General features: G+C 45.3%; 2 protein-coding genes across 9 annotated transcripts in view; both read left to right on the top strand.

Annotated features, from left to right (window-relative positions):
* Positions 1 to 970: 970 nt before the first annotated feature.
* LOC133341319 (serine/threonine-protein phosphatase 4 regulatory subunit 3-like) lies at positions 971 to 20,311 on the top strand. Of its 5 annotated transcripts, none has more exons than XM_061549845.1 (17): positions 971 to 1,296; positions 1,968 to 2,023; positions 3,857 to 3,955; positions 4,602 to 4,817; positions 6,661 to 6,909; positions 8,154 to 8,324; positions 9,240 to 9,317; positions 9,455 to 9,571; positions 10,323 to 10,439; positions 11,315 to 11,446; positions 12,536 to 12,635; positions 13,354 to 13,512; positions 14,460 to 14,629; positions 15,257 to 15,402; positions 15,852 to 16,039; positions 17,001 to 17,398; positions 17,959 to 20,311. In XM_061549845.1, exons 1-17 carry the CDS (start codon positions 1,158 to 1,160, stop codon positions 18,076 to 18,078), a joined length of 2,655 nt encoding a protein of 884 aa, XP_061405829.1. In that variant the 5' UTR covers positions 971 to 1,157; the 3' UTR covers positions 18,079 to 20,311. The 5 variants fall into 5 exon arrangements, with proteins under 5 accessions (XP_061405829.1, XP_061405831.1, XP_061405830.1 ...); XM_061549847.1 differs by having other exon boundaries at positions 12,533 to 12,635; positions 15,852 to 15,961; positions 17,004 to 17,398; XM_061549846.1 differs by having other exon boundaries at positions 12,533 to 12,635; positions 15,852 to 15,961.
* Positions 20,312 to 26,341: 6,030 nt separating this feature from the next.
* The window catches only part of LOC133341317 (girdin-like), a 75,520-nt gene continuing 73,875 nt past the window's right edge, over positions 26,342 to 27,986 (top strand). For 3 of the 4 annotated variants that reach the window (XM_061549841.1, XM_061549842.1, XM_061549839.1), the window contains exon 1: positions 26,343 to 26,963. In XM_061549841.1, coding sequence (XP_061405825.1) covers positions 26,901 to 26,963 — 63 coding nt within the window. In that variant the 5' untranslated portion in view covers positions 26,343 to 26,900. Of the gene's footprint in view, positions 26,964 to 27,986 lie in introns of all 4 variants that reach the window. The other variant, XM_061549840.1, reaches the window with a different exon arrangement.

Genomic DNA, 27,986 nt, shown 5'->3' with positions numbered 1-27,986 from the left:
CCCCCCGTTGACCAACCCCGTCGTGCACCCCCCCCGTTGACCAACCCCGTCGCGCCCCCCCCCCCGTTGACCAACCCCGTCGTGCACCCCCCCCGTTGACCAACCCCGTCGTGCCCCCCCCCCCGTTGACCACCCCCGTCGTGCCCCCCCCCCGTTGACCAACCCCGTCGTGCACCCCCCCCGTTGACCAACCCCGTCGTGCCCCCCCCCCGTTGACCAACCCCGTCGTGCACCCCCCCCGTTGACCAACCCCGTCGCGCCCCCCCCCCCCGTTGACCAACCCCGTCGTGCCCCCCCCCGTTGACCAACCCCGTCGTGCACCCCCCCCCCCGTTGACCAACCCCGTCGTGCCCCCCCCCGTTGACCAACCCCGTCGCGCCCCCCCCCCGTTGACCAACCCCGTCGTGCCCCCCCCCGTTGACCAACCCCGTCGTGCCCCCCCCCCCCCCGTTGACCAACCCCGTCGTGCCCCCCCCCCCCGTTGACCAACCCCGTCGTGCACCCCCCCCCCCGTTGACCAACCCCGTCGTGCCCCCCCCCCGTTGACCAACCCCGTCGTGCCCCCCCCCCCGTTGACCAACCCCGTCGTGCCCCCCCCCCCGTTGACCAACCCCGTCGTGCACCCCCCCATTGACCAACCCCCCCTACCCCCCCCCCTTGACCAACCCCGTCGTGCCCCCCCCCGTTGACCAACCCCCCCTACCCCCCCCCCGTTGACCAACCCCGTCGTGCACCCCCCCCCCGTTGACCAACCCCCCCTACCCCCCCCCCGTTGACCAACCCCGTCGTGCCCCCCCCTCCCCCCCCCCCTTGACCAACCCCCCCCCTTGACCAACCCCGTCGTACCCCTCCCCCCCGTTGACCAATCCCGTCGTGCCCCCTACGTCATTGGCCACCAGCGGGCCGGCAGTTTGAATGTCCCGCCAATTCGCCCCTGCCGCCGGGGCCGGGAAACCCCGCGGGGTGGGGGTGGGGGGGGCCGTGATGAAGCGGCCGAGGCCGAGGCGCCAAGATGGCGGCGCGACCGTGGTGAGCGGCCCGGGGTCGTCTTCGTCGTTTTGGCCCTCACGTCTGAGCGCGAACGACGCCGCGAACGACAAGCGGACCGACGACAGCGGTTGCCGTCGCGACGAGCGACGAGACGAGAAGGCGACGCCATGGACACGAGGAGGCGTGTGAAGCTGTACACGCTGAACGAGGACCGGCAGTGGGACGACCGGGGCACGGGACACGTCTCCTCGAGTTACGTGGAGCGGCTCAAGGGGATGTCCCTGCTCGTTCGCGCCGAATCGGACGGTATTTGTTGTTTTCATTAAAGATTAATTCCTTATGCGCAGAGTGTTGCTGCTCGCGGGCGAAACATTGTCATTATTTTTTTAAATATCCGAGGTCTTTTGTTAGAATGCGAGAGCCCCCCTCTGCTCTCCTGACGCGGCCGCCGGGAACCCGAGTGAGGGCCTCCCGCGGTGCCGCTAGCCGAGGGTCGGTGTGTGCGTGATAGCGGTAGGCCGCGGGCGGTTTTGTGGAAATATTTTTTATTATTTTCCGTGTTTATCGCGGCGGTGTTGAACAATGTGTAACGTTGCTATGAAAGCCGAGGCTGTGGTGTCTTTGCGTTTTTTGATAATGTCGCAGGAGTTGTAAGCCGTGTGGTGATCGGTCCGTGATTATATTAAGGAGTATTGATAACCATTCGTGCTGTATTGTTTCAAAATGCATTGCTGCAAAAGTGTTTACTCGTGTGGTTGATTGCATAAACCACCTACATTTTATCGTAGTTTGCCATTTTAATTAGTGTAAGTTGAGAAGGGTTAGGTCACTTAAGGTACCTTATGCAACCGTCCACTGGTCCCCTGGCGCTTGGTGAATTGTGTAGTCATTTGTGCCGTGTACTACTTACTGCCTTGTTAACTTATTACCATCATTATTGTCCTAATCAACGATCGCTTCATGTTAAATATTTTCAGGTTCCGTGCTTCTAGAGTCCAAGATTCAGCAGGATACGGCTTACCAAAAACAACAGGTGGGAATATGCTGTGTTTTTTGTGTAAAAACAAAAATCAGAGGTAGATGAACGGGTAGGGAGCCCGGTACGTTTCAGTTTATGAGCTGAGTCATTGGCTGTAATAAGTACCTTTTCATCCGTGTACCATCCGATAAAGTATACACGTTTTGTCAAGGCTCACTTTAAATTTCGGGACAATTGTGTTCGCTTGACTGAATTTAGCCTTACCGCGAAATTGAGTACATAATGTGCATTCAAAAAAAAGAGAAGACAATACGAAATTCTATTTTAAACAGTACAATACATTAGCCACCAACAAGTTTTAGTCGGCCTAGAGCTAAAGCAGAGCTTCTTTACCGGCTGTCAACCCGTATAAAATGTATTGATAATAGTCTGGGAATTATGTTTACAAATTGGATGTACAGTATACAGCGTATAAATGCAAGCACATCTCAAGATGCTGTACACAACAGACCACATCGGTGGGTTTTCCTTGTTTTTGTTGTCAGTACTTTAGGTGGGGGGTGGGGTGTTTGACATGCTTGCGACATTACCGTGCCTCTTTGCCACCAAAACGAAAGTCGGACTTTGTGCACGACTGCTAAACCTAGTTAGCCCAGCAAGATGGAACTTGTGTCGAGGGGAGGGAGGGGGAAAGAAGTGTTTTTAACGGCCTGAAAAATACCCTGAACAACAACTATGGCTGATTTCAGGAAACACCTCAAATGACATGTAAGTGTTTAGGCTTAAGCATTACAAATATAATGTAAATATTTTCATTGAAGAGTTTTTATGCCATTGACTACAAAGTCACATTTTAACTCCCTAGTCAAGTCACACTGCAATGAAATGCATCATGTAATGCTGCATTTAATACAGGTCACATGTAATACTGGGTTTTATTGAACATTAAACAATGCTCCGTTTATGCCTCTTGTTTTCAAGGATGGCTTGTAAAGGAACGCCATATCTAACAAAAGAACAGTCTAATTTCTCAATACACTACATTCGCACTTTTGGGTTAAAAATAAAGGATCATCATGTTTGACTGTCATCCACATGACATCGCCTCATTTCATGGTGGGCAAGTGGCTTCAAATATTTTTTTGTCACCGCTCAGGTTTGGTGGAAGATTGGTATATATATTTTTTGTTGGCTGCCAAGAAATACCTGCCATTCATTTCAGGTTCCATCTTCTACCCTGTTGGTTTCTCATCAGCATAACGTTTCATTTACTTGACTGTCACTGACCATTTCTACTTTTCAAAAAAGTATTTTGTATTTGTAAATGCTTTCCTTATAGTTACTTAATACTACCCAACATTTTACTTGGTGTGACATTAACAGTTTTTCAGGGATAGAATGTATTTTTTTACAATCTAGAAAATTTAAAGCAGGACCTCTTTTGGTTGGGGACAACGAGTGGCCAAACGATTATGGCATTGAAAATCTATGACGTTGAGGTCCTTTTTAAGGAAGTCGTGGAATAAGCTGTCACCTGCTTGCACATGTGAAGCAAAGCTTAAAATAACCACAGCTTGGAAAGTTTTTCTCTCAAGACAAAATAGATAATGGAATGTCCAGTATTCAGCATGGCCTGACAGTTTGTGTGCTGTTTCTGTCATCTCCATAAACTGTCATGTGTGCCACAAAACAGATATAGATGATAGCACATTCTGTTTTGCTGTTTAGTGTGTCAAAACATTTGTATTTGTTGATTTAAGGAAAATAAGATGGAGTTTAGTGAGTTTTTTGTTTGCAACATGTTTCCTTGATCAACATACTTAACCAATTTCCGTTGTCTCATTTCCGGTTATATTCGTGATGTTTCGGCAATCTCTGCCACTGTAGGACACGCTCATAGTTTGGTCGGAGGCGGACAACATCGATTTGGCCCTGAGCTTCCAGGAAAAAGCTGGGTGTGACGAGATTTGGGAGAAAATCTGTGAGGTATGACACTGCAAAATGAGTAAATGTGTTAAATGTGATGTCTCGAGTTTTTTTATTTGCTTTTATGTTAATTGTGTGGCTGTTCGAATGTGGGTTTGCAATGTTTTTTTAAACTTGCAAGCAGAATGTCCTGCAAATATTACAAGTGATGATTATCAGTCACAAATTTATAACAGTAAACAAAACAGTAGCAATTTATTATAATTTTAAATAGTGTACAATCTGGATATAAGCACACCCTTTGGGAGCAAGTCATTGTATGCTTATATACACAGTAGTGTGCTTGTATTATAAGTTTGCCTTTGCCTTCCCTCCCACCAGTTTAATGTAAGGATGTGTTTCTTACCTCGTAACCGTGTTCACATTAGGTTTGCTTATATCCAGTTTCTATTGCACGAATAATATTAACGCTCAAATATAATGTTTAATTACTCTCCCTAAGTGCAAGTGACATCCACATGAACAGCAATGGTTCTCAGCAAAACGCAAGTAAAGTTTCTCAACGGTGCACTGCATACACAGATGTAATGTCTACGCCCGCTTGTATATGGGACCCTCGAGAAGGCCCGTCGGGAAGGTCTACGCAGAAGAACTGCCTGGGAAGGCCGACCCGTGGGTCTTGAGCGCCGCATGTCGGCCACCACAGGTTCAAGGCAAGGACCCGTCGGTGGACATCACGCAGGATGTGGGCGAGGAGGAGTCTGAGGAGGAGCGCCTGGAAGATGTCCCGGAGCCTGCTGTGACGTCGGCGTGCGTGGACCTGCCGCCATGCGAGCTGGGCCGGCTGGGCGAGCTCGCTGCGCTCGTTACCTCCATCCTGCCGTCGCCTATACGGCGCGAGCGGCTCGCTACCGCCATTGAGGTGAGGTCTCTCTCTCTGGCACCCGCCCAGCTGCAGCCCTCTGAGTTCCATAGATTAGGATTTTCTCTTTTTAATCTGTCGGTCATGTTGTGAAACGGACGCACGGGTTCAGTTGGACCCAAGATTACCTGATTTAGGGTTTATGAAGACCCAACCTAAATGATCAGCTCTTGGAGATATGTAATGCACCTAATGTGCGTGTGTTCTTGGCTGTCTGACATTTTTAAGCTTTGTTGAGAAAGGAAAATATTAAAACCATGCTCTAGCACTCTGTCGTATTGCACTGCCGGCACTGCTTTGGCATTTTATTGAAATGTGTGTTGAAATGATTTTGCACACATCACTAAAATATTACATACTCTTTGGTTCTTTCGGATTATTATGGATTCCTGCAGTCACGAAAGCTTCAAATCAAGATTAAAATATTACAATGATGCGCTTGACTATTAATGAGGCTACAAACTAGTGTTGGACATACATATCAGGTATTTATCTACATGATAATGGTATATTTTGTGTTGAGTTGTGGCTTCATCTAGCTTCAAACAAAGTGAGTCTTGATTCAAATGGGTGTTTGGCAGTGCTTATCTCAATTGGTGGACTTTCGTCTGTGGCGGAAATTCCCTATTTCATGGGTGGTCTGTCTAAAAGACTAGCACTGTCTTTCTTTATTGCTTGTTTATAATTCTAATAATTGGGTTTAGTTTCCCATGGTGGTATACCACCAGTGCTTTAGAAGCAAGATTTGGTGGATCACATAGATTTTTTTTTAATTCTCAAAGGCAATGGACTATCAGGTAGCCAGAATATGGCATGACAACTGTGTTTTGTGAATCCTTAGGCATTGACCCTTAACTGTTGCATGGTCGTATGCCAGAGATTGCTTGGACATGTCATATTCCTCCCACATGCAATACACTCCTTGAAAAGGAATTGCGGCAACTTCCCATTACAGGACCCTCCCAAGATATAGGGTTGAATTTCGATGTGGATTTTATGCAAGCATTATAATGTAAATAAATGGTACCTTTGTAATGTATACGTTTATTTCAAATGGTGTTTAGTTTAGTTTTGATGTATGTTCTGGCAACACAGTGACCTTCACCCACACTGATAAAAGAGGGTGCTGCTCAGGAAAGGTCTTTGCATTTGTGGGCCAGTGAGTGTAGTGTGATGGCAGTAGAGAGCCCACTTGCCTCTGGCCACGAGGAATATTTTTTAAAGAGCTACCTCATCCTGTGGATCTGCCTTTCTTGAAGGACCTTCCATAGCTCCATAATAAGGTGGCATTGGTTAAACCCCTCATTGGCAGGAGGTCCTTGGTTCCTTTTGGTCTGGCAAACACCGTAGGTTTGAGGTCCAGAGCACTGCAGATTGTGGAGGAGACTTGGAAAGGGCTAGATAGCCCGCTCCTCTTGTCTATTGTGCCTTTTCATGGAGCCCAATAATGGGGTGGTGGTTTGGGGAAACTCCTTCCTGTACTCTCGATGTCCGACTGAGGGGGATAGCTTTCACATATTACCCAGGTTTGGAAGAGGTCATTTTGGTTGATTGGATCCTTTACATAATTTGGCAGTACTATTGCCAAATCGTGATTGATTGTGAAATGTATGCATGTTTAACTTCTTTAACATCATAATAATGTCTCGTTTTCACCACTTGTTCGGTGATTGTAAACGAGATCTGAGCATTACCCAACCAATTTTCCAGACTTTTGACAGTTTGCAGAAGGAACAGTTATGTTCTCTAAGCCATCATCCTGTGGTTAGATACAAGGTGGTAATAAATCGGTTGTTATTCAATGCACTTTACACGAGCTCCCATGTCCGTGTCGCCTTCGTAGAAACAAGGCTACGTGAAGAAGCTGCTGGAGCTGTTCAGCGTGTGCGAGGACCTGGAGAACACTGAGGGCCTGCACCACTTGCACGAGATCGTGCGCGGCCTCTTCCTGCTCAACAAGACGCCGCTCTTCGAGGTGATGTTCTCCGACGACTGCATCATGGACGTAGTCGGCTGCCTGGAGTTCGACCCGTCCCTCTCGCACCCACGGAGGCACCGCGAGTTCCTCACCAAGATCGCAAAGTTCAAGGAGGTGCGTGTCCTTGGATCTGCCAAATCGTCTATCGAGCCTTCCCCCCCCCCCCACCCCCGTTCTCCATCATCTCCCTGACGATCGCATGGCAGTATTCCCATCTGATAGTTATGCGATAAACATGAAGCTGATGAGTTGTCTTGGAGAGTTGTCTTGGAGAGTTACGTAACAATTCTACTGTTGTCCACCATAAATTAGATTAATTGTTATGATGCAGTCATGATTTGATTCAAGAATTGATTGTTTTGTCTCGTTTATAATGTCTAGTTTGTATTTGTTAGATTTTTTTTCTGTATTGTTTGTGTTTTTTCATTCTGTATTGTTTGTGTTTTTTCATTCTTTGTTTTTTTATAACGGTTCTCATTTGTTCTATCTTGTTTCCACCGTTGGCCTATAAGTATCATGCCAATTTTTTATGTTGCAGCTTAGCATAAATACAAAATATACATCAAGCGTATATAATTTTCTTATGCATGCGATTTGATGTATGTATTGTAAGCAAAAGAGTACATTTTATCGCTCAACCGGTAACTTGGTTAATGCCTAGTCTTGAATGTAATCCCACACTTTGAAGGTAAGGCGAATGGATAGATAGATATCATGTTATTAAATATCACATGTACGCGATACTCCAAATCGACAGGTGTAGTATTGCATTTCATGTATATAGTTAGTCTTATTTATACTTTAGTTCCTGTAATGTATGTTGTGTGGTTTATGTAATATGTATTGCACGCATGTTACAATTCTTTCTCTGCAGCCTTTCCTCCCTTCTCATGTCTGCCCCTTCTCCTCACATCTCATAGTAACGCAGAACCCTCCGAGCTATCATGAGGTTCTAGTTAAATGTGTAGTAAGCATGTCATTGTTCACCTACCCACCTCACCATGTGAGGAATTGTTATGCTTAGGGGGTCACAATGCTGAAAAACATTCTCTTGTGTACGGTCTCATTTGTATTGACAGTCTTGTTGTCTTGTTCCATGTTGCTTTAAGGTAACATGTAATTGTATTAATATGCATAAATAGTAATAATAGCTGCTGACACACCTGATTTAATGCTTGTAGCTTATTTATCGACGAGTCGATTAATTGCCTAATAAGTTGCTATATTCTTATGAAGTGGGTTCTTACAGCCGTGACATTTTTGTTGACAATCGAGATGATCGAATACTCTTGTGAGTTCCAAATATTGAACGCGAGTTAAAAACGAAAGCCGTGCGTGCCACGTTGTCGCGTGTGCAGGTGATTCCGATCAGGGATCCCGAGTTGAGGCAGAAGATCCACCAGACGTACCGGGTGCAGTACATTCAGGACGTGGTGCTGCCCACCCCTTCCATCTTTGAGGAGAACATGCTCTCCACGCTGAGCTCCTTCATTTTCTTCAACAAGGTGGAGATCGTCGGCATGCTGCAGGTACAATTCGGCATCCTTGCGTCGTGTATCACAATCGATCGTCTTTATTGGTAACGGCACCTTCCGCGGCGCACGTGTAAAATCGCGATCGTTTCAAATGCAAGTGCTGTGGGTGTAAGTCTAAATTTAAAGCAACGCTCAATTCGGGAAGCGCACGTAGATCAGCAAATGGGTAACTTCCCTTGCAGCGTACAGGAACCACCTATACCAGGGGTCGGCAACCTACGGCTCCGGAGCCGCATGCGGCTCTTTACGGGCTGCTTCTTGACGATATGTACGTGTGTACAGTATGTACTCAGATGCATTGCGGCTCTTGAAATACTGAATTTTGTACCGAATTGGAAAGAAATGGCTCTTCTTGTTATTTTGGTTGCCGACCCCTGACCTATACGAATGATTATTTTTTTATTGCAGATATAGAGCAGCAATTAGATGTTCGAACTGAGGTTGGTTAGCCATTGAATGGTGTCATCCTGAGCATTGTTTGGAGTCCTGGCTTTCCTCCTTTGGGCTTATGTTCAGGGCAGTGTGGTGTTTTGTGTTCCACTTTGTGGTAAGAATCACTGATGGAGCTTTTTGCGGTTCTCGCTCCTCGATAAGGAACTCGTTGCCAGAATTTGTACTTTATGCTTTTTCACGATGTCCTAATACAAAAATAATGCTGAAGAATATTAGTTCAGTATTGCGTTTTGAACGCTAAAACTCTCCTACCACTGCCTTTAGAGATATATTTTGGTTTTGTGTTCTGTGTTGTTAATGATGCTTGGATTTTTTGTTACTTGTGTGCTGTGTCAATGTCCAAACTCTTTTAATGCCTTGAGGCACTATGTAAGTCAATGATGATCATCAAGATGATGATTGTGATGTACGATGAAAGTGACAAATACAAATTGATAATCACGTCACCGTTTGCAGGAGGATGAGAAGTTCCTAACGGAGCTCTTTGCTCAACTCACCGACACTGAGACGGAGGACGACAAGAGACGGGAGCTGGTGAGTTCACCTTTTAAGAACTAACAACTTTATTAATGGTTTCCGATTATGATTATTTGTGGTTGTTGTTGCTGACTGGTCACGGGTTCGTTTTATATATATATAATATTGTACGTTTTGTCCGTTTTTTGTAACAGGTTAATTTCCTGAAGGAGTTCTGTGCCTTCTCGCAAACCCTTCAACCACAGAACAGGGACTCGTTTTTTAAGACGTTGGCAAACCTGGGCGTCCTCTCTGCACTGGAAGTCATCTTGGTAAACACGACCGCATTGCAACAGGAGCGCACGGCTTGTCCAACGCCATGGGAACACGGCACTTTATAATGGATTTAAAGAACCAGTTTTCATTCGCTTTTGTGATGAATAGCCCCAAAGTCGATTGAGTGGTCCGATTGCAGTGCACTGGTTAACATTTTGCATTCCCACAGCTGAGCAGTAATTACCAAGTATGCAGTCTAATCTGTTGTGGACATTAAATAACCACAAGACAACTGTTCACTGGTTTTTTATAAGTAAAAAGTAACTCCACTTATTTAAATCAATACTTAGCTTTTTATTTGTACAATTGGAGTAAATTACCATTTTACAAAACATAATTTGACTTCTTTAACAAAGGCGTCTGGTACTGGGTACTCTGACTTGCGTTTTGTTTTTGCAGTGGCCTTCTGATTTTAACTGTTCATAACTGGACAGTTTTTTTACATACAGCTAATTTTCAATTGAATCCTGTTACCGCATTCCAAAGTGCAATTATTCAACAAAATAGGAAGTACGTAAAAAAGATTTGTCTTCTCGTTTTGGAAATATAATTTTTTTATCCCATCGATTTCCCAAACAGCTGGTGTGGTGTTAAGCGGCACTTAATTTGAATAAACACGTAAATTGCAAACGAGGCCATAAAAGCGCATGGGACGTTCCGACGCGCTTGTGAATTCCTCACGTGCCCGAGCGGTACTGACTCGTTTGTGTGCATGCGTGCGTTGCGACACGGGCCACCGTGCTGCAGGGCTCGGAGGATCCGGACGTTCGGAACGTAGCGACAGACATCTTCTCGTACATCGTGGAGTACAGCCCGTCCATGGTGCGCGAGTTCGTCATGCAGGAGGCGCAGCAAAATGACGATGTGAGTCCATACACGCCGTGTTTTCATCCGGCGATTTTAGGTTTTTGTTTACACGGCTAGCCATACGTACATCGAGTCGCGTGTCTGAGGATGGGTTTCTATAGATTTTTATCAATCCACTGTTGGATGATGGCCTCGCCACGCGGTGATGGTCGTGGGGGTTGTTTGACCATTTGTCATCATCACTGGTCTGTGGGGGTTAATGAAGAGGGGACACCAGGACAAGTTCTGATATCACTGATGTCAGCCTTGACTGGCAATCCAACTTGGGTCGTTGGGTTCATAGCACAGTGCGCTAAGCAGTATGCCACCACTCCAAAAAATGTATTACTTTCCAATAATATGCATGATTAATAATTTACTTACTAACATAGGTCATACGATTTTTCGCTGAAAAAAGTTTATTTATGAAGGGTAACTGTCTAAATTATAGTAACTCACTGAATTATAGTGGGATGAATCATTACATTCCTAACAGATATTGTGCATGACCTACAGGCATGACACTATATATAATACATTTTTGCAAACTATGTGATAGTGTTACATTTATATTACTGAAACAAGACTATACGATTTAAACAGACAAATAAAGAAACGAAATCTTAATTTGAAGCATTCGTGACTGCAGGACGACCGCTTGTGTTGCGATCGAAACGTCGTGATATATATTTTTTGTTTTATTTTATTTATCTACCTACGTGACTTTACCCGAAAGAACCAAAGAGTAAAGAAACGAAACTGGAATTGAATCCAAACCTCAATAGTGACGGCTTGTTGACTCATGAAGGGGCTGGGGAGGGTGGGACGTGAGTAATTGTATCCTTTGCGAGAATCCCCTGACCTGTTTTGCTTGGTGTGTGTGGGTACTTCAGGATATCCTGCTCATTAACCTGCTGATAGAGCAGATGATCTGCGACTCAGACCCGGAGCTGGGTGGCGCCGTGCAGCTCATGGGGCTCCTGAGGGTGCTCGTCGACCCGGAGAACATGATGGCAACGGCCAACGTGAGGGCAGCAACGCCGGCACGCACGACACACGCCACACACGCCACATACGGCAAACGTGAAATACAGCATACGCAACGATTTACACAACGCTCCGGACGCGGAGCACACCACCATTCGCACCGTGAGCATCCCCCACGCACTCCGCGAGCACATCATACCGTACACAAAATAACACGAGCGTCTGTCCACACCAAACACTCTACACACCTTCACCACATGCACCACACGTGGAAATCACCGTGCACACTACACACGGCACACACCGCATACATGGAATTTGCCGTATACGCCTTATGCACCGCAAACGTGGAATGTATATGACACGCTATGTGTATCACACCCGCAGAGTGCACCACAAACACGGAACACGCCCTGCATACACTAACGCTGACACCTTGTTTTCACCACTCCACAAACGGAACGCAGTGCATCGTACACACATTGTGCACCACACACTTACGGCAACACACCATACATGGACTACACCATGCACACACTTTCACTGCACATACTACATGTGTAGCATGTTCTGTGCACACCACATGTACCCCACAGATGCATTTACATGTCCCAGCATTAATCCTAAACGTTTGCTGCTTAAAAATGTATGTACGTGGAACTTCTTTCGCACTGTACGTAGCCAACCGTGCATGATCACTTACAGCTAATTGTGTACACATAATGTATATCCATGTATGTAGTAGCAAGCACCCACAAGCTTATTGGGTGATTGTACACGTATGTACGGTATCTTTTTTCAAATACGTTTTCATTCTTTGCTTTTGTAAAGTGCTCTGAGGTGTTGCATTTAAGCTTGAAATAAAGCAAAATCTAAATCCTATTTACTTCCATTATCTACGCCACATGTATTTTCTTTTTATCATTGGGCGCTTTAAGCAAAGCTGGATTAACGTAAATTTTGCTGAATATTACTGAATTTATTGCTTGCGTTTCACTTACAATAGATAAGTAAACAATTGAACTGGTCTTAATCTCGAGGCATTAGGCATACAGTGGTAGTCTCTTGTGAATACATGATGGGGGAGTTAATGGAACTGGTGGAAATTGTACGTTTTTCTTTAGAAGACGGAGAAAACGGAATTCCTCAGCTTCTTCTACAGGCGATGCATGCACATCCTTTCAGCACCACTGCTTGCCAACACGACAGAGAACAGTCTTTGCAAAGGTGAATAATCAGAAAATCACAACGCTCATCCACCATCATCATGAAACATCGATCATCAATGGTCATGTATAAGCATCTGTGACAACAAATATGTTTAATAGCACGTTTCATGTACATTCATTCGTTTAAAAAAAAACATACCAGGAACCGTAACTCATCTGTTGGGTTAATGAGGAGAGGGGTCTGCGCAAAACTCTACCGCCGTTTATATATTTCTGTTACAAGACTGTTAATCACTAACTTGGCTTTTTTTTATTAGTAATCCGGCAATAATTTGAAATCGGTGACCGTTTTAGCCAGTAACATTCAATAATTTTCTCTGTCTTTGAAGAACATGAACTGTCTAATTAACATTTCAAACAATTAGTATTGGTGTTTGGAGCCATTGTATATATTGCGAACCAATGGGCTCAAGTCCTCAGTTTTGTTTTTCAAGGAATAAAAGTGGAGGTGGCCAGATGGCTCAAGACATCAGAGAGCTGAGCTGACAACTCCAATGTTTGGTTTGAATCTAGGAAGTTACCTATGGGTAAACCACTATTCTCTGTTATATCCGCTTCCATGGGACATTCCTTGACATGCTGTGCGAGATTCCGAATGGATCCTTCATGTCATACCACAACACTGAAAGATAAAATTGGGTAAGGAATTTTTTTTTAAAGCATAAAATCAACTGCAAACAAAGTAGCCACCGAATAAACGACCGCCCCTGTTTCAGATGACTTCCAAACGGCGCAGCTCCTGGCGCTCATCCTGGAACTGCTAACGTTCTGCGTGGAGCACCACACCTACCACATCAAGAACTACATCCTCACCAAGGACCTCCTGCGCAAAGTGCTCGTGCTGACCACCTCCCGGCATGCCTTCCTCACCCTCAGTGAGTGACAGGGACCGTCACTGCTCTCGTTTTACGTTTGTTTACGTTTGCATATACAATCTCCCACTTTCTGCTTATCAACTAAATTGCAATTATTTCGCTTGTAGGGGCCCACGGAGGAATGTGATGAATGTTCATAATTAATAAGCTATCATTTTCACACCATCTGGTGTCGCGTAGTTTGTAATTGATGTTCATTTTCCGTGTAGCGTTGGTTTATAATCCCACCCAGACTAAGCTCCTTACTTGTGCATGAGAACAGCTATTTTTAGAGCATCATTCTTGGCTATTAAACGAAGATGCATCCCATTTAAAAGACTCTCTTAAATGTACCCAATACATAGTTCCTGGGTTGCCTGAAACTATTTGGATGCTTTGTTAATCAGGAAAAAAGACGAGTTATGAGCAAGCGCCCCACCAAAATGCGCTCTGGTGACCTCATTGCATTGACATTCAATTGTGTGGGAGTAACATCACTAGTGGTTAAACTCTAGTAATCTTTAACCTTTTGTAATTGTCGACTGAAATGCATGTGACTTAATGACCTCGAATATGCTTCAGCTTGTCAGACCTCTGAAGCAAAGTGGGTATGAGCCTGAATAGTACTTGAATGATTGACCACTATGCATGACAGGTGCTATAGGCTCTAGACCGGGGGACTGCTGAAGGCAGTACAGCAGAATCCATTGTTGTACTGTACTTATATACTCACATCTTCGTCGCCACCTTCAACCTATACCGACCGTCAAGGTAAAATATGGTCAAATAATCCCCACCACCCATACGGTGTGGGAAGGCCATCATCCAGCAGTGTATTGTCAAAAGGGCTGCGCACGTACAAATTGTAACGTCTAACGGTCGAGAAAAACCATGCCATGATGCTGCTGCAGATTTTAAAAGGTGTCCCATCGCGAGCATCATCACCTGACACAAAAATCCCTTCCCAGGTGCACTGCGCTTCATGAGGAGGATCGTGGGCATGAAGGACGAGTTCTACAACCGCTACATCCTTCGGGGAAATCTCTTTGAGCCCGTCATCAAGGTGTTCATGAGCAACGGCCCCCGCTACAACCTGCTCAACTCTGCCATCATCGAGATCTTCGAGTTCATCCGAGTGGTGAGAGAGACACGGGCGAAACTATTGTAATTGTGGTTATCAGCGTTATGCACACCTCGGGTGAATTATAATTACAATTACAGCAGCATTATTAACCGAAATTATAATTCCACTGTGAATGCAATCTGTTATAAATGACACAGTTACAATAGTAGTTGTTCCCAAATTTCGCGTCATGTCAGGAGGTGAAGATTCTATTTGGAACTGTACTGCTTGCAGTTCGTCGCCCTGTGTCGGAGAACAGACCCGGAAGATGACATCGCAGAGCCTTTTTTTTCTCAAGTCACTTCATTAGACCTCAAACTAAATTTGTGGCACACCTTTTAACACCCTTCAAAGCTTATTCTTCACATTTTCAATTTAACCAAACGTTTGAGTGAGAGCTGGACTAGACCACATTAAGTGGAAAATCAAATTTAATGTGATGAGTTATTTTTGATGGAGTCAAGGTTGACCAGGCCAAAATCGTCAACTTGCAAAAGTTGACAACCTGCTATAATTGCAACCTACGACTTGAAATCTAAATTCATACCCAGGTTCTTGGCAGTGCCGCATCAGTGCTCTGATCCCTGTGCAGCCCAGCTCTGTGTATTGGCTGGCTCTCTAACCTGAAAATTGTGCTGTTAGGAGAACATCAAGTCTCTTACGGTGCACGTGGTGGAGAACTTCTGCAAGGCGCTGGAAGACGTGGACTACGTGCAGACGTTCCGTGCCCTGAAGCTTTGCTATGAGCAGGAGCGCGGGCGGCATACGAGCCAGAAGCTCTCCGGCAGGTGAGCTCGTCGCGATGCGACTGAATTGATTATACGGGATGATGTGTTTGTTTACGGTGTCTGTTGGCAGATGATTGATTTACTGATCCTGCAGCGTTCGATTAGTAGGCAATACATGCATCTGGTCATGGGTATAAGAATACATTAATTGTGATTTGTGCATAATTGTATACCATTTTTCCCCCTTTGGGCAAATTGCGTGATTGCTCAAGACAAAAATTAGAGACCTTACATACGAGACGAAATATGAAACATTGCAGGCAGGTCAAATGATATATTACAGTTGAGACGGAGCACAGCATGGTTCAGATGAAATGGTGAAAATGTAATGCACCCTGCAGACTAGATGGTGCAAAACAGTATAAATGAGACAAAACATCGTTACACGACTCGTTTCATGGTGTTTGATGCATCTCATTTAATTAATTTCACAATCTCTCAATTCAAAGCATCGGAGCGTCGATATTCCGCAACGGCGCCGGGGCACGTGACCCTCGCGCTCTGGACGACTCGGACGAGCTGTGGAACGGCGAGGCAGAGAGCGAGGAGGGGGAAGAGGGTGAGGCGGTCGTCCCCCACTCCAAACAGTTGGGGACAGAGCACGACAAAGAGGAGAGCTTAACCGACACCAAAGAAGGTGCCACCGCTGCGCCCGGCTGCCTTTCCCTGCCACGTGTGGCATGCAAGCCTTTGTCGGCCTGTTGCACAGCTGGGCCCATTGTCCACTCCTACTATTGTAGCGTCATGATTTGCATCCATTTCATTATTACCAAACCACATTCGCCTGCTGTGATGTGGATATTAAAGACCCAGTGGTGCAATTCGCAAGCGTCGGCCATTGTGTTTTTCCTACATTAAATGTCAGCACGCACGTCGTAATCCCTCCCCCCTGGCACTTGTCGCTACATGCAGAGAATCCTAAGCTTTTCCTCGAACTCTGTCGGGGTCCTCAGGCAGCCGTCCAAATGAGTTTAAATGTTACATTGGAAAAAGTTACGCAGCAAGTCGTAAGCAACCGTCCCACCGAACTCGAGTTAGCCAAGACTCCCTTTCTCAGGAATTCTTAGTTTGAATGGAATTTCAAGGTGGTTGATGTGTACATGAAATTAAATGACTAATTCAATTAATATGGTTCTGTAGTTATTTGTGGCAGCATTCAAAAGGGGCTTGGTTTTAAACGTAAAAATGTGAATGAATCGGCCGTATGCCAGCAAAATGCATTTTGTTAAAAATAAAGCATTAACTTTTGTTGATTTGGGTAAGTATGAAAACAATTATTGTACACCTCAGGGTACATGTATTACAACTCTGAAGTTTCAGTAATAAGATATATTTTTTTAACCCTTAAATATTGTCGTTGTGGAGTTACTCTGGTGTGTTTATACTATATCCGTTATTGTGGCTTCACTACATTTCTGCCGACAGGTTTGCAAGTCTTTTCACAATACTTATGCTTAAAACTCATCCAACACACCATTACACACACGACATAGGTACATATCTCTTCGAGATAATCTCCATAAATGTTACATCCTATCATGAATGCAAATTGCCTTTTTGCTTCATTTGTTAATTTTTTTTTATCGATGTCCATCCAGCAGAATGCTTAGAAAAAGATACGCTGTTACCTTGCAAAGAGGACGCCGACAGCCCTGAGCCGGAGAGCAAGTCCCCCAAAGGCCGCAACTCCCCCGAGGAGGAGGATGCCCCCATGCCTGAATGCAGCAGTGGCACCGGTGACGACGCCACGGCGCACGCCGCGGTCTACACGGACAGCCCCGGGAGTGGCAGTAACAGCAGCGGCAACAGCAGCAGCAGCAACAGCAGCGGCAACAGCAGCGACGGTGGCGGGAGCCCCGAGTCCCCGCTGTCGTGCGCTCACGCCGCGTCGCCCAACGAATCGCTCTCCCCGGACTCGACCACGGGACCCGACGGTGCGAGCGCGGAGGCGATCGGAGGCAGTGTCGGCGTCGCCATCGCCGCCACCGCCACCAAGGCAAGTCGGCCCGCGCGGCGTGCAGACCGAGACAACCCGAGGGTCTCTCTTCGTAATAAACTTCCAGATTGGTTGCTGGCAGACGAAATTAGTTTTGTTTTCTTATATATATCTTTTTTCAACCAGTTATTCTTCAGTTTTGCTATATTCATCGTGTGACGAGATGAAGAAGTGCAAGTTGGTGGTCTCGTAGAGAGCTGTGTAACACTGTAAAAAAAAGGCATGCTAATGATTCACACTCCTTCCCTCCCCTTCCCACAGCAGTGTGAATTGTCAAGATTTGGGAGTCATGGTTCAATTCAAGAATAGTTTGTTTCGTCTATTTTTGACCATCTTTTTATTGTTTCTTGTTTTTTGTACGGTTTTCATTATATAGCTTGTATACATTCTAAATAGTTGATTTTCAAGTACCTTTCTGTGCATGTATAGTGAGCAAAATAATTTCAATGTACGAATTGACCCTTGAATCACTTGCCGCTGTTCACCATTTCCGTTAACGTTTTGCCTCCTCTCGCCCTGCCCCCCTCCCCCGTTGGTGTCCGACCGTAATCGTGGCGCAGGGAAGTCTCGGGCTCGTGGACTACCCGGATGACGAGGACGAGGAGGACGAGGAGGAAGACGACAAAGAGGGGGAGGCAATGGAAGAATCGGTTGCAAAACGGCCTCGTTTGGAGCCATAACGGCGGTTGCGGCCTGCCGCAACTTTCCACAACCGACAGGAGGCAGGAACTCCAGGATTTAGTGTGCTCGGCAGCATCCAGTGCAAGTGAGATCGACGTTTTAAAGAAATTACAAAAGAAGAAACGAAGAAATAAAGCAAAACAAAAAAAACCTGTCACCTTCCCTACCAGCATCAGCGGAAAAATACACTTTAAATTAAAGAAAACGGAAGGAGGGGCAGGGTGCGTTTGCAGCACTGCAGTCACTTTTTGCATTGACCAGCAGCTGTTCTGTGTTGCAAGTCAAGTGCCAATTTCTGCTTGAAGCGCTGACAAGACAGATCTTGTGTGCGTTTTTTTTGTGTGCGATGATCTCCGAACACTATACTCAGGGTGATAAGCACGGTTCCTGTGAAGCATGTTTGATGCCAGTCCCAGCTCTTGGTGCGTAGTAAACTTTCTACTCAAATGAAAACTATTCATCTTGCGGATGCGTCACAAGGGTTGCGTATTTAAACAGTGTCCCTTTTAATGACAAAATTCCAAATTGATTTAATTGAAGGATTTAAATGATGGGTGGGGGGGGGGGTTAGGTTTGGGTAGGGGCAGCTTTTTTATTCACTCACTTTTATTAAATTTTAATGAATTATCCTTCATTTTAAAATACTGTAAAAGTTTAGCATAAAAACCACTGCTGGCCCTGGTGTCTTGTGTGTTCGGGACCAATTTTACTATTTGTTGTGCAGATTACATGTTAAAATTAGTGATCAGTAGCAGTTGGTTTACTTGACAGACTTTAAAACTTCCTGCCCATTTCTGCAACAAATTTTGGAAACTGTCTCTATCCATTGCATAATGCATAAATCTTTGTGAACCTCATTTAAGAAAAAATGTCGCCAGTTGTGATCTCTCTGAAAGCCCTACAATCAGTCCCTATAATATGTATTTAAAGGAACATTTTGAACACTTTTGATATGCATGCCCTGTTGCGCTTGAAGGTCGGTCACAATGCGACTATCTTTTGCCATTTGTCATCGTTTCACAAAACTGGTCTGTCACGATCCAGTTATGAGAACCCAGTCCATGGGAGCCACCTGTTCCCCGACGCAGCTTCAAGTGTTTTTCCTTCTTTGTTGGCAGTTGAGCGTAAAGTTTTGCTCGTGATTGCCGATCGATGGAATTGGTGCGACTTAGATTGGGTTAGAATTGCATCACATTACCGGTATTTGTAAAGCAAAATTTGAAATAAAGGCTATTTTCAGAGAGACACCAACTTGCAGTCATTTCATTGAGAGACTGATTTTTATTATCAGCTCAAGAGGTGCTATTGACTTATGTTGAATGCGTGATTGCAGTGAATGTCCTAAGACCGGTGAAATGTCACGAGAAAAGGCCGCTGAGAAACTCCCCCAACTAATTTGTCATCAGAATCTTTTACGAACCTGGTTAGGACAAATACATTTTTCTACACATTTATTTTTTAAACTGAAACTGCTGGCTGCACTTGGTCAACTCAATTTTTTACATCCTTACAGAAACAGTGTTTTTAGTATCGACTGTGTCATATGTAATATACAAACCCTTTATTCACACAGTTAAGGCAATCCTTGCAATCAAATCAAACATGAAATGTACAGATCCACAACACTGCAAGTGTTAGGATTATTAATATTATTTTATAAATGTATGTACATTGTACAAAATTGATTGCCTTCGAAGTTCTGTTTAAAATGTTTTTTTTTGTCCAAGTTGTGCGGAAAACTTCACCCCAATTGCTCCAATAACCGTCTGTTTTGAGTTGCAAGTCATTTGAGCCCAGTGGTGCATAATGTTCGCTTTTATTTCCAATGCAGATTTTGCCGTTGAGTTCGTGATCAGTCAATATACATCCCAAAAAAAGAAAAAAAATTAGCGGTTTTTTGATTGGTGTGGCTTTGTGTTTTTAATAATACTTTTTTCTACATGTGTTGAACATGCTTGGGACTGAAAAAAAGTAGCTGATTGTTTTAAATTAATTCCATGTAGTTTGTACCAAGAATAACATGTAAAATAACCAGCATACAGTCATAACAATGTATAGTTTTATTTCTGCGAGCGTTTAAAAAAAAATGTAGCAGTGCAGTTATTTGTAGAATGAAGTGTTTTGTGTTCACTGTCGCAGTGAAGAAATTTAAAAGAAAGAATTATACGATCGGCTTTTGTCCTGTTTTAAAAATTTCCATTTGCCCATTGCCACAATAAAACTCAAGTTTCAGTCGGTGTTTGTATGGTTTTCATTGAGTCTTGATGGCTTTCAAGAACCCTTTGATAACTTAATTTTGTCAATGATATACCAAGAACAAAGTCCTCTTGGACTGGTGCTGTGGCCATAATGAGTTTTTGTAAGTTTGCGTATTTTTGGACTTCGCGTAATACCGCTGTGCATTGTCGTGGGCAACAAACAACATTCGGTTGCATTTTGAGGTACCGCTCTTTGGCAATGGTGCACAATCGGAAACCATAAACATCTCACAGTCATCGACAAAGCACTGTCTACTTCTGCATCACAAAGCTTCAGTTTGAACTCCATGCGTTACCTCCCAGCCCAAACCTCGCCCCCACACTCACCATGCTCCCCTCCTCCTTCCCCCACAGCTATATCATTCCTCGTCACAGCCATCTCTTAGACGCACTTAAGCGGTTGTGCTTTCGCTGCGTTGACCCCACCTGAAGACAGACGCTTGTGTTGCGCCCGAAACGTCGTGATTTAATTTAGTTTTCATTTATTAATTTTTTACCTACGTGACTTTACCGAAAAAACCAAAGAGTATAAAAGCAAGTGAATGAGCTTACCTTTTGAGCACTGACTTGGTTTCTCATACAAGAGATACCCATTTCCAAAAATGTTATCCTGATCCAGTATGATGTATTTATACAGCACTGTTGATAACGAAGGTAACGAGAGTGTGTCTGTGCCTGTGCGCCACTGCCAATGTGATCTCGGGTTAATTTAGCAATTTCTCCGCTAAATCGGAGCTCGGTGGTGTTGGTGATTGACAAGGCTCAGGAAAAGTTAACACGAGGCCAGGGTTTGGCCTTATTGGCATTAACGTATATTGACACAGACCTATTTCTACGATTACTTAAGTTAAATTTCACGTCGGTATTTTCTATTGTCTAGTGAATTAATTACATCTTCTATGGTTTACGTTTTCCAATCATGATTTGGACAAACTTATTTTGTATTCTGACCAAGCTTAAGTTAAAACAAGTCAAAAACGACAAGGAACTTTGATGGCAGTATTTGGGTATTTTCATGTTTTCTCATATATAGTTATGCACTCCATTAATTTACTTGGTGTGGCTTTCCCGGGTCCTGCTTTGTTTTTTTAAGGTGTTTTCGGACGATTAATGCATTTATATATATATGTGGGAGGAAACCCAAGCATCCAGAGAAACCCCATGCGCGTGAGGGGCCAACGCTCTATCCCCGTACAGATGGAAACAGATAGCGATTATTCCACTTGCTGTACTGTCTCCTGGGGACCCAGGGTAAGGCACAATGGTGCCCACGGGAAGGGATTTTCACAGAATTTGTGAAAAACTAAATATAAAAATTATTCAAGTTCAGGAGTCAATTCATTATACGTCAACGGGGCCATCATCAGACATCACCAACCAACCGACTACCAAATCTAAGCAAGGTTGAGCCTGGATAGTGCCGTCCGCTTGCGTTGTGGCCGAAACGTCGTGAGAATAATTTTATTATGTTTTATTTTTATTATTTTATTACTTCCCTTCTACGTGACTTTACCGAAAGAACCAAGAAGATACCTCGCCTGGTGTCCATAAGTCGTGAGTTCGATCACGACCTTGACGGCCTGTTGTATATTTGGAGTTTGCTTCTCTCTCTCTCTCTGTGGTCGCGTGGATTTTACTCCGGGGCTTTCCATCCACGTTTATAACCAGCACGCGTTCAGAGTATTTGGCTGCTGTCAATTTCCACGCGATGATAAGCCACTTCGTTGAGCTATCATTTGTGATCGCCAGGTGGCTTCTGAAAAATAGTTATAAAGCTCAGTGGGCCTTACCTGGTAAAATAAAAACATCTTCTTGGTTCTTTCGGTAAAGTCACGTAGAAGGCAAATAATCAAATAATAAAAATTAAACATAATAAGTAGTGACTAATCCCATATCTGCATTTCCCATAAATATGCTAAATTCCTCTTGATATGCAAATTCCTTTGTCAAGGCGCTCTTCCCCCTCCAACCCAGCTTAAATATACGCTGCCAAGCGTGGTGGTGTTTCATTCAGACGCTGTCTTTCCGACATACCTGTTCTTCACCTGAGGACGGCTGCTTGCGTTGTGGCCGAAACGTCGTGAGAATTATTTTATTATGTTTTATTTTTATTATTTTATTATTTCCCTTCTACGTGACTTTACCGAAAGAACCAAGAAGATGAATCCCTGCAGTCACGAAAGCTTTAAATCGAAAAATAAAAACATGTTTAGTTTTAGTTTAGTCGTGCAAAGGGAGGCCCCTCGTCCAGCGATAGAAGCACTAAAGGGCTGGGGTACAGCTGACGACAATAGGCGTCTCGACAAGCAGTTGTCGATGTGTCCGCCAGTGGGCAATGTTGACCATATAACAACATACTTTTTTAAACGTTAAATTTAATATAGTTACCGGACTGTATATGGCCGAAAGGTTTAGTTCTAGAATGAGATCCAAAATATCGAAATAGGAAATCTTAGATTTTAGAAAAGTTAGACGATTAATTATTTTGTGAAAATAAATAATTCGGCAGAAATTTGTATTCGTGAACCCAACAGCATTCATCAATCACACAGCCTTAAAAGGAATGCATACACAGTACGTATTATAGACTGATTAAATAATGCGTTTAAAATAAGGCCGAATGGTATGTCTGTAAAAGTATAATAATCTACCTACAATTTACAGACACTTGCAATTGACAATTACATGTCCCACTAAATGTGATATATAGTACTGTACTTCTTAAAGTAAAAGCTAATGAAATTTCAAAAGTGTACATTTCGGTTCACTGCATTTAAAATAAAGAAAACGCTAAATCAGAAACATTTAAAATCATCCGATCAGCCGATCACGTGACGATGTAAATTATAATGCACCCAATCGTCGTCCACGGGGTTGAACGTCTCCCGCTTTCTTAAATCACTAAATAGATTAAACATTCAGCACCAACATTACGATTTCACGTAACAAAATGTAACATTTACTTTCACACGCTCACCAAGAAGCTGAAAAAAACCACAAAATTATAACAATTTGAAAAGTATTTTAACATAAAAGTGTTATTCCATTTAAGAAGCTGTAATAAAGACCCCAATTGGAACGGTCATGTTTTCTATTTTAGAGTATTACAATATACAGTATTCATATTCTATTCTTGTGTATGATGGCAGCAATGTGTTCATCATAAGCTCTGCACTCCTATCGTTTTGTTGTTGCATTGTTTCTTGTTGTAACTCTCTGACCCGCCCCTTACTGGACGTCTGTGAACAAGAGCTTCACAGCTCGTCGGATTTCTCCAGGATAAATACAGATTCTGAGCTTAATCATAATTAACGTTTTTGGGTTAGATCGCGTTATTTATAAATGTGTCGTAACCCTCCACCACCCAACACGGTCAATCAGCAAAAAAGTGTCACGTTGACAAAAGACAAATAGTTCACTACTTTAGCCCACCGGTGTGAGCTTAATGTCAATATCGAGGTCTGCTGGCCACTACGAATGGACTTAAGGAGTTCGTAGAGTTTTGATTTGACTCCTCGTCCTCCGTTGAAGGAGCCATAGTGTGGTTCATATTTGTTTTGCTGAGTTGTGCACTATTTTTCGATTTAAAGCTTTCGTGACTGCAGGGATTGTGCAATATTCTTGAATGGAACTATATCCTCGTTCTCTGCAATATTGACTTTTTTTGTTGTCTTTGTTTTGTTGTTGTTATACTCACCGCACCACGGATTCCCCCTTGTAAAAATAACCGGGCAACTGGCTAAACGGGATCATCCGTGTAACAAATAAAATAACACGTAGAGTCAGTGGCCCGAGTAAAGACGTTAGCAGCTCAAGGCGGGGGGGGGGGGGTCAATCGGTCAAGTGCCCCCCAAAATTTGATTTGTCTCGCACGGTGGCACCTAGAGGCTTTATTACAACATCGTGGACTCCTCTTGGCTAATCACGTCGTTACGCTCACGGTCTCGAACATTGCAAACTGCATTTTAAATAATTGTTGTTGTTCTTTTACGCTGTTGTTGAAAACTAATATCATGGTGGTTGTAAAAGGGGGGCCCCAGCTCGTAGCTTTGGCCACGGAAGGGGAGGGAGGGCAAGGCACCCCCTTGCCTGCCCCACGTTAGTCACGCTACTGAATCCAGTAACAACACCAATACCCGCCATTCGCCACGAAGTCACGGTGACGCCTGTGGTGCCAGGCCATGTGCACTTCGAGGCCACGTGAAGTGTCGAAGTCTCGCTGCAGGCAAGGGGGTCACGGGACGGAGACCAAGCAGGCGCCATGGGTTGGCCGACCGAGATTACTGGCAGATGCGACCAGCTGTAACCCCCCTTACTGTGCCAACTTTGCTGTATTTTATCCGCCCGGCGCTCCGCTCGTCGTTGTTGTGAGCGTTGTTGTTGTTGGAGGGCGACTGCCTTCCAACTGCCCAGTAGTAGTAGCGTCCTTCACGAGACTCCTCAATATAGGGGCCAATCTTGACACTGCTGTCAACCCCTTATCAATGCCCTACCTTATTACAAATTACAAACAAATTCAGAACTTATTGGTCACCCCGTGCCCTTATAAATCTCAATTTGCATCCTACCAAGTCCCCATCACAAGGGAAAAATGAAAACAAAGACCCATTTTTTCTGCCTGTATTAAAACCGTTGTACGCGGTATGCACCTGAAAAGTCAATTTCTCTACAAGTGTAATGACAGGGTGCCACCTGTCGGTCTGAAGGGGTAATCGCGGTTATGGGTATATGACGTAATGCCTAATTATGAGGGGGGCGTACCTGGGGTCAAGGTGAAAGGCGGAGTCAGTTGAAGCTCCGGGAACCTGCTTGAAGGTTCTGGAAGGGGGTGTGGCCGGAGGCGGGGCTTGGCCGCGTTGGGGCAGATATAAGGGGGACCGAACCAGAGGTTCGGTGCTGTTGCAGGTCCTGGGTCCTGGCTGCGTCGCTGCTCGCCATCATCTCTCTTCGTCGTCTAACCACGTGGTCGAACATCTGCCAGGCTCTCATTGTCGCCGTCGCTGCGCTAATCGGACAGCTGCGTAGTTGGACGCCGACGATGTGGTTGTGTGATAGGGTCGGCGATGTGTAGCTGCGTTACGTAAATGTATGGCCCAGTGTGTTCCTAATAAAACACATTCCTGCGGAGGGAGCTGGTAGGAACGTTGGGTTGCTCGGTCAATGGCCAAGGTCAACGGCGGCGTGGTGTATTCCGCAAATATGGCCGACTGTGAGGGCGGGCACAAGCCGGCGTGAGTAGGTGAAACAATGAGTTTTATAAGGGCACCACGGGGTGACCAGCCCCTCCCCACCCAGCCCCACCCCTTCCACACCCCACCCAGCCCCCTCCCCCACCCAGCCCTCCCACCCTCCCCCACCCAGCCCCTCCCCACCCTCCCCTCTCCACTCAGCCCCACCCCTCACATTTTTGAATGCACGACGGACGGACGGACACAATAATCCCCTGTGGGCTGGTGTAACCAGGAGGTTCCTACCAGTATAAGAAGCCTTCTATACGATGTGTCTCGGAAGCCGCTCACTGCACAAGAATACGGGTTAAAAACCGTGTGGGTTGACAGGTTTATGGGTTACCAGTCACCGGCAAGTCTACGATACCGTATATTTAAACACTTATATGGCCCATATAGTATTCATATTGCCATCAGCGAGAATCCTATAGTGGGTGGGTGGGTGGTGGGTGGGCGGTGGTGGTGGTGGGTAATGGGGTGGTGGTGGTGGGTGGGGGGTGGTGGTGGGTGGGAGGTGGGGGGGGGTGGTGGGTGGTGGTGGTGGGTGGGGGGTGGTGGTGGTGGGTAGGGGGTGGTTGGTGGATGGTGGGTGGGGGGTGGGGGGGATGGTGGTGGGGGGGATGGTGGTGGGGGGGATGGTGGTGGGGGGGGATGGTGGTGGGGGGGGATGGTGGTGGGGGGGGAGATGGTGGTGGGGGGGGATGGTGGTGGAGGGGGAATGGTGGTGGGCGGGTCTTATACCAACGGGCCACGTCAATCATCTCCGGCGTCACGCCCCCGGGAGCTTCCCACCCACGGGGTCCCCGCTCCGCCCTCTCCCACACCAGCGGTGCCTCCGCGCCTAAGCAACTCGCCCGCGGGCTGCTGGTGTGGTTTGGTTTTGTTCTTCTTCTTGTAGCCTCTCACCCCTCCCTCCCACCTAAGTCTCGTCGATAACTTAACCCAAATAAATCGCTCGTTCTCCCGCATTCGGCGGTGGCGGTGACGACCTCGCCCACGAAAGCGGGCAGAGACTAGATAGTCGCGGCGGTGGGTGGGTGGGTGGTGATCCGCGCGTTTTCTCATTCGATTCGATGTTAGCGAGAGCGAGACGAGTGATTCAAATGTGAATTTGAATAGCGAACCGCTTCGCCCTGGGCCCTCTCCGCCCCCCATTGTGCACCTAACGGTGCCCTCCGCGCTCGCCTCGTTAACGGCGGCGGCGTCAAGAGCCTCGGTCGGACGGTGGTTTAAGATGCGCTGGTGAAGATGATGACGGTGGTGGTGGTGGTGAGGAGTGATATTTGGTAGTTTGTTGTTGGGAGAGAAAAGGAAGAGAGACGGGGAAAGGGAGCGATGCAGGCCGAGGGTGGAATCTCTGCAATGGAGGAATTCATGGGCACGCCGCTTGCCACATGGGTGAGTAGTAGTGGTGGTGGTGGTGGTTGTTCGTGGCAGCATTTAACTTCACCATCACACGCACACGTTTATAATTGTACCCCGTGTATGGTTAAGACGTAGAGCACGTGGGTTTAACGCGGTGATGTTTTCACGATACAATCATCAATGCTGTTGTAGTGCGCGTGTGGTGTAGATGACTGTGCCGGGCATAGAGTTGCCATGGACGCCTGTCCTACTCGCTCTACATCGTGTTAACAATCTAAGTTATAACAGTCGTGTGTACATATATATTGTTTTCTGTTGTAATGTTTTATAACGCGTGCGAAAATGCATCGTAGAGTGACGATTCGTGCGGAGCGCTGCGCTGTCGTGCATCAGTTGCCAAGGACGCGTTGCACCGCTCATTATAAACAATATATTGCGAACAAACCATGGGTTATAGCCACCGTGTATGTATGTATGTACACATGGTTGTGTAGTGATGTTTGACAACGTGCCATGCCGTCAGGCTACGTAAAGTGATGTGCCGTGCATCAGTTGCCATGGATACGCCGTACACTGCCTCCATACGTTGTAGTTACATCAATTAATAATAATAATCACGCGTGGTGGTACTAATAATCATCATCATCGTGTATGCACGAATGTAATGCACAACATCGTGCGATGTCGTGGTGTTGTGTACGAGCCGTTGCTATGACTACGTCAACTGTACAGTACACATACAGTACACGGTACAGTACATAGCACGTGTACAACGAACTCAGAGATTTTTTAATTTCGATTTAAAGCAGGGATTCATCTTATTGGTTCTTTCGGTAAAGTCACGTAGAAGGGAAATAATAAAATAATAAAAATAAAACAATAAAATTCTCACGACGTTTCGGCCACGACACAAGCAGCCGTCTTTCAGACAGCTCTGTTTCTTCACCTGAGGACGGCTGCTTGTGTTGTGGCCGAAACGTCGTGAGAATTTGATGTTGTTTTATTTTTATTACTTTATTATTTCCCTTCTACGTGACTTTACCGAAAGAACCAATA

This window comes from Lethenteron reissneri, chromosome 11 (genome assembly GCF_015708825.2).
Source record: "Lethenteron reissneri isolate LAM-NWPU_2019-01 chromosome 11, ASM1570882v1, whole genome shotgun sequence".
Taxonomy (NCBI): Eukaryota; Metazoa; Chordata; class Hyperoartia; order Petromyzontiformes; family Petromyzontidae; genus Lethenteron; species Lethenteron reissneri.
Note: the sequence above shows the minus strand (reverse complement) of the source record. Positions and strands in the feature narration are given on the sequence as shown.

Coding starts and splice junctions, on each gene's coding strand:
- LOC133341319 (XM_061549843.1), top strand. CDS start 1,158: ATGGACACGAGGAGGCGTGTGAAGCTGTACACGCTGAACGAGGACCGG. Junction 3,956..4,601: donor TTTGGGAGAAAATCTGTGAG/GTATGACACTGC, acceptor CGGCCACCACAG/GTTCAAGGCAAGGACCCGTC. Junction 8,325..9,239: donor AGATCGTCGGCATGCTGCAG/GTACAATTCGGC, acceptor CACCGTTTGCAG/GAGGATGAGAAGTTCCTAAC.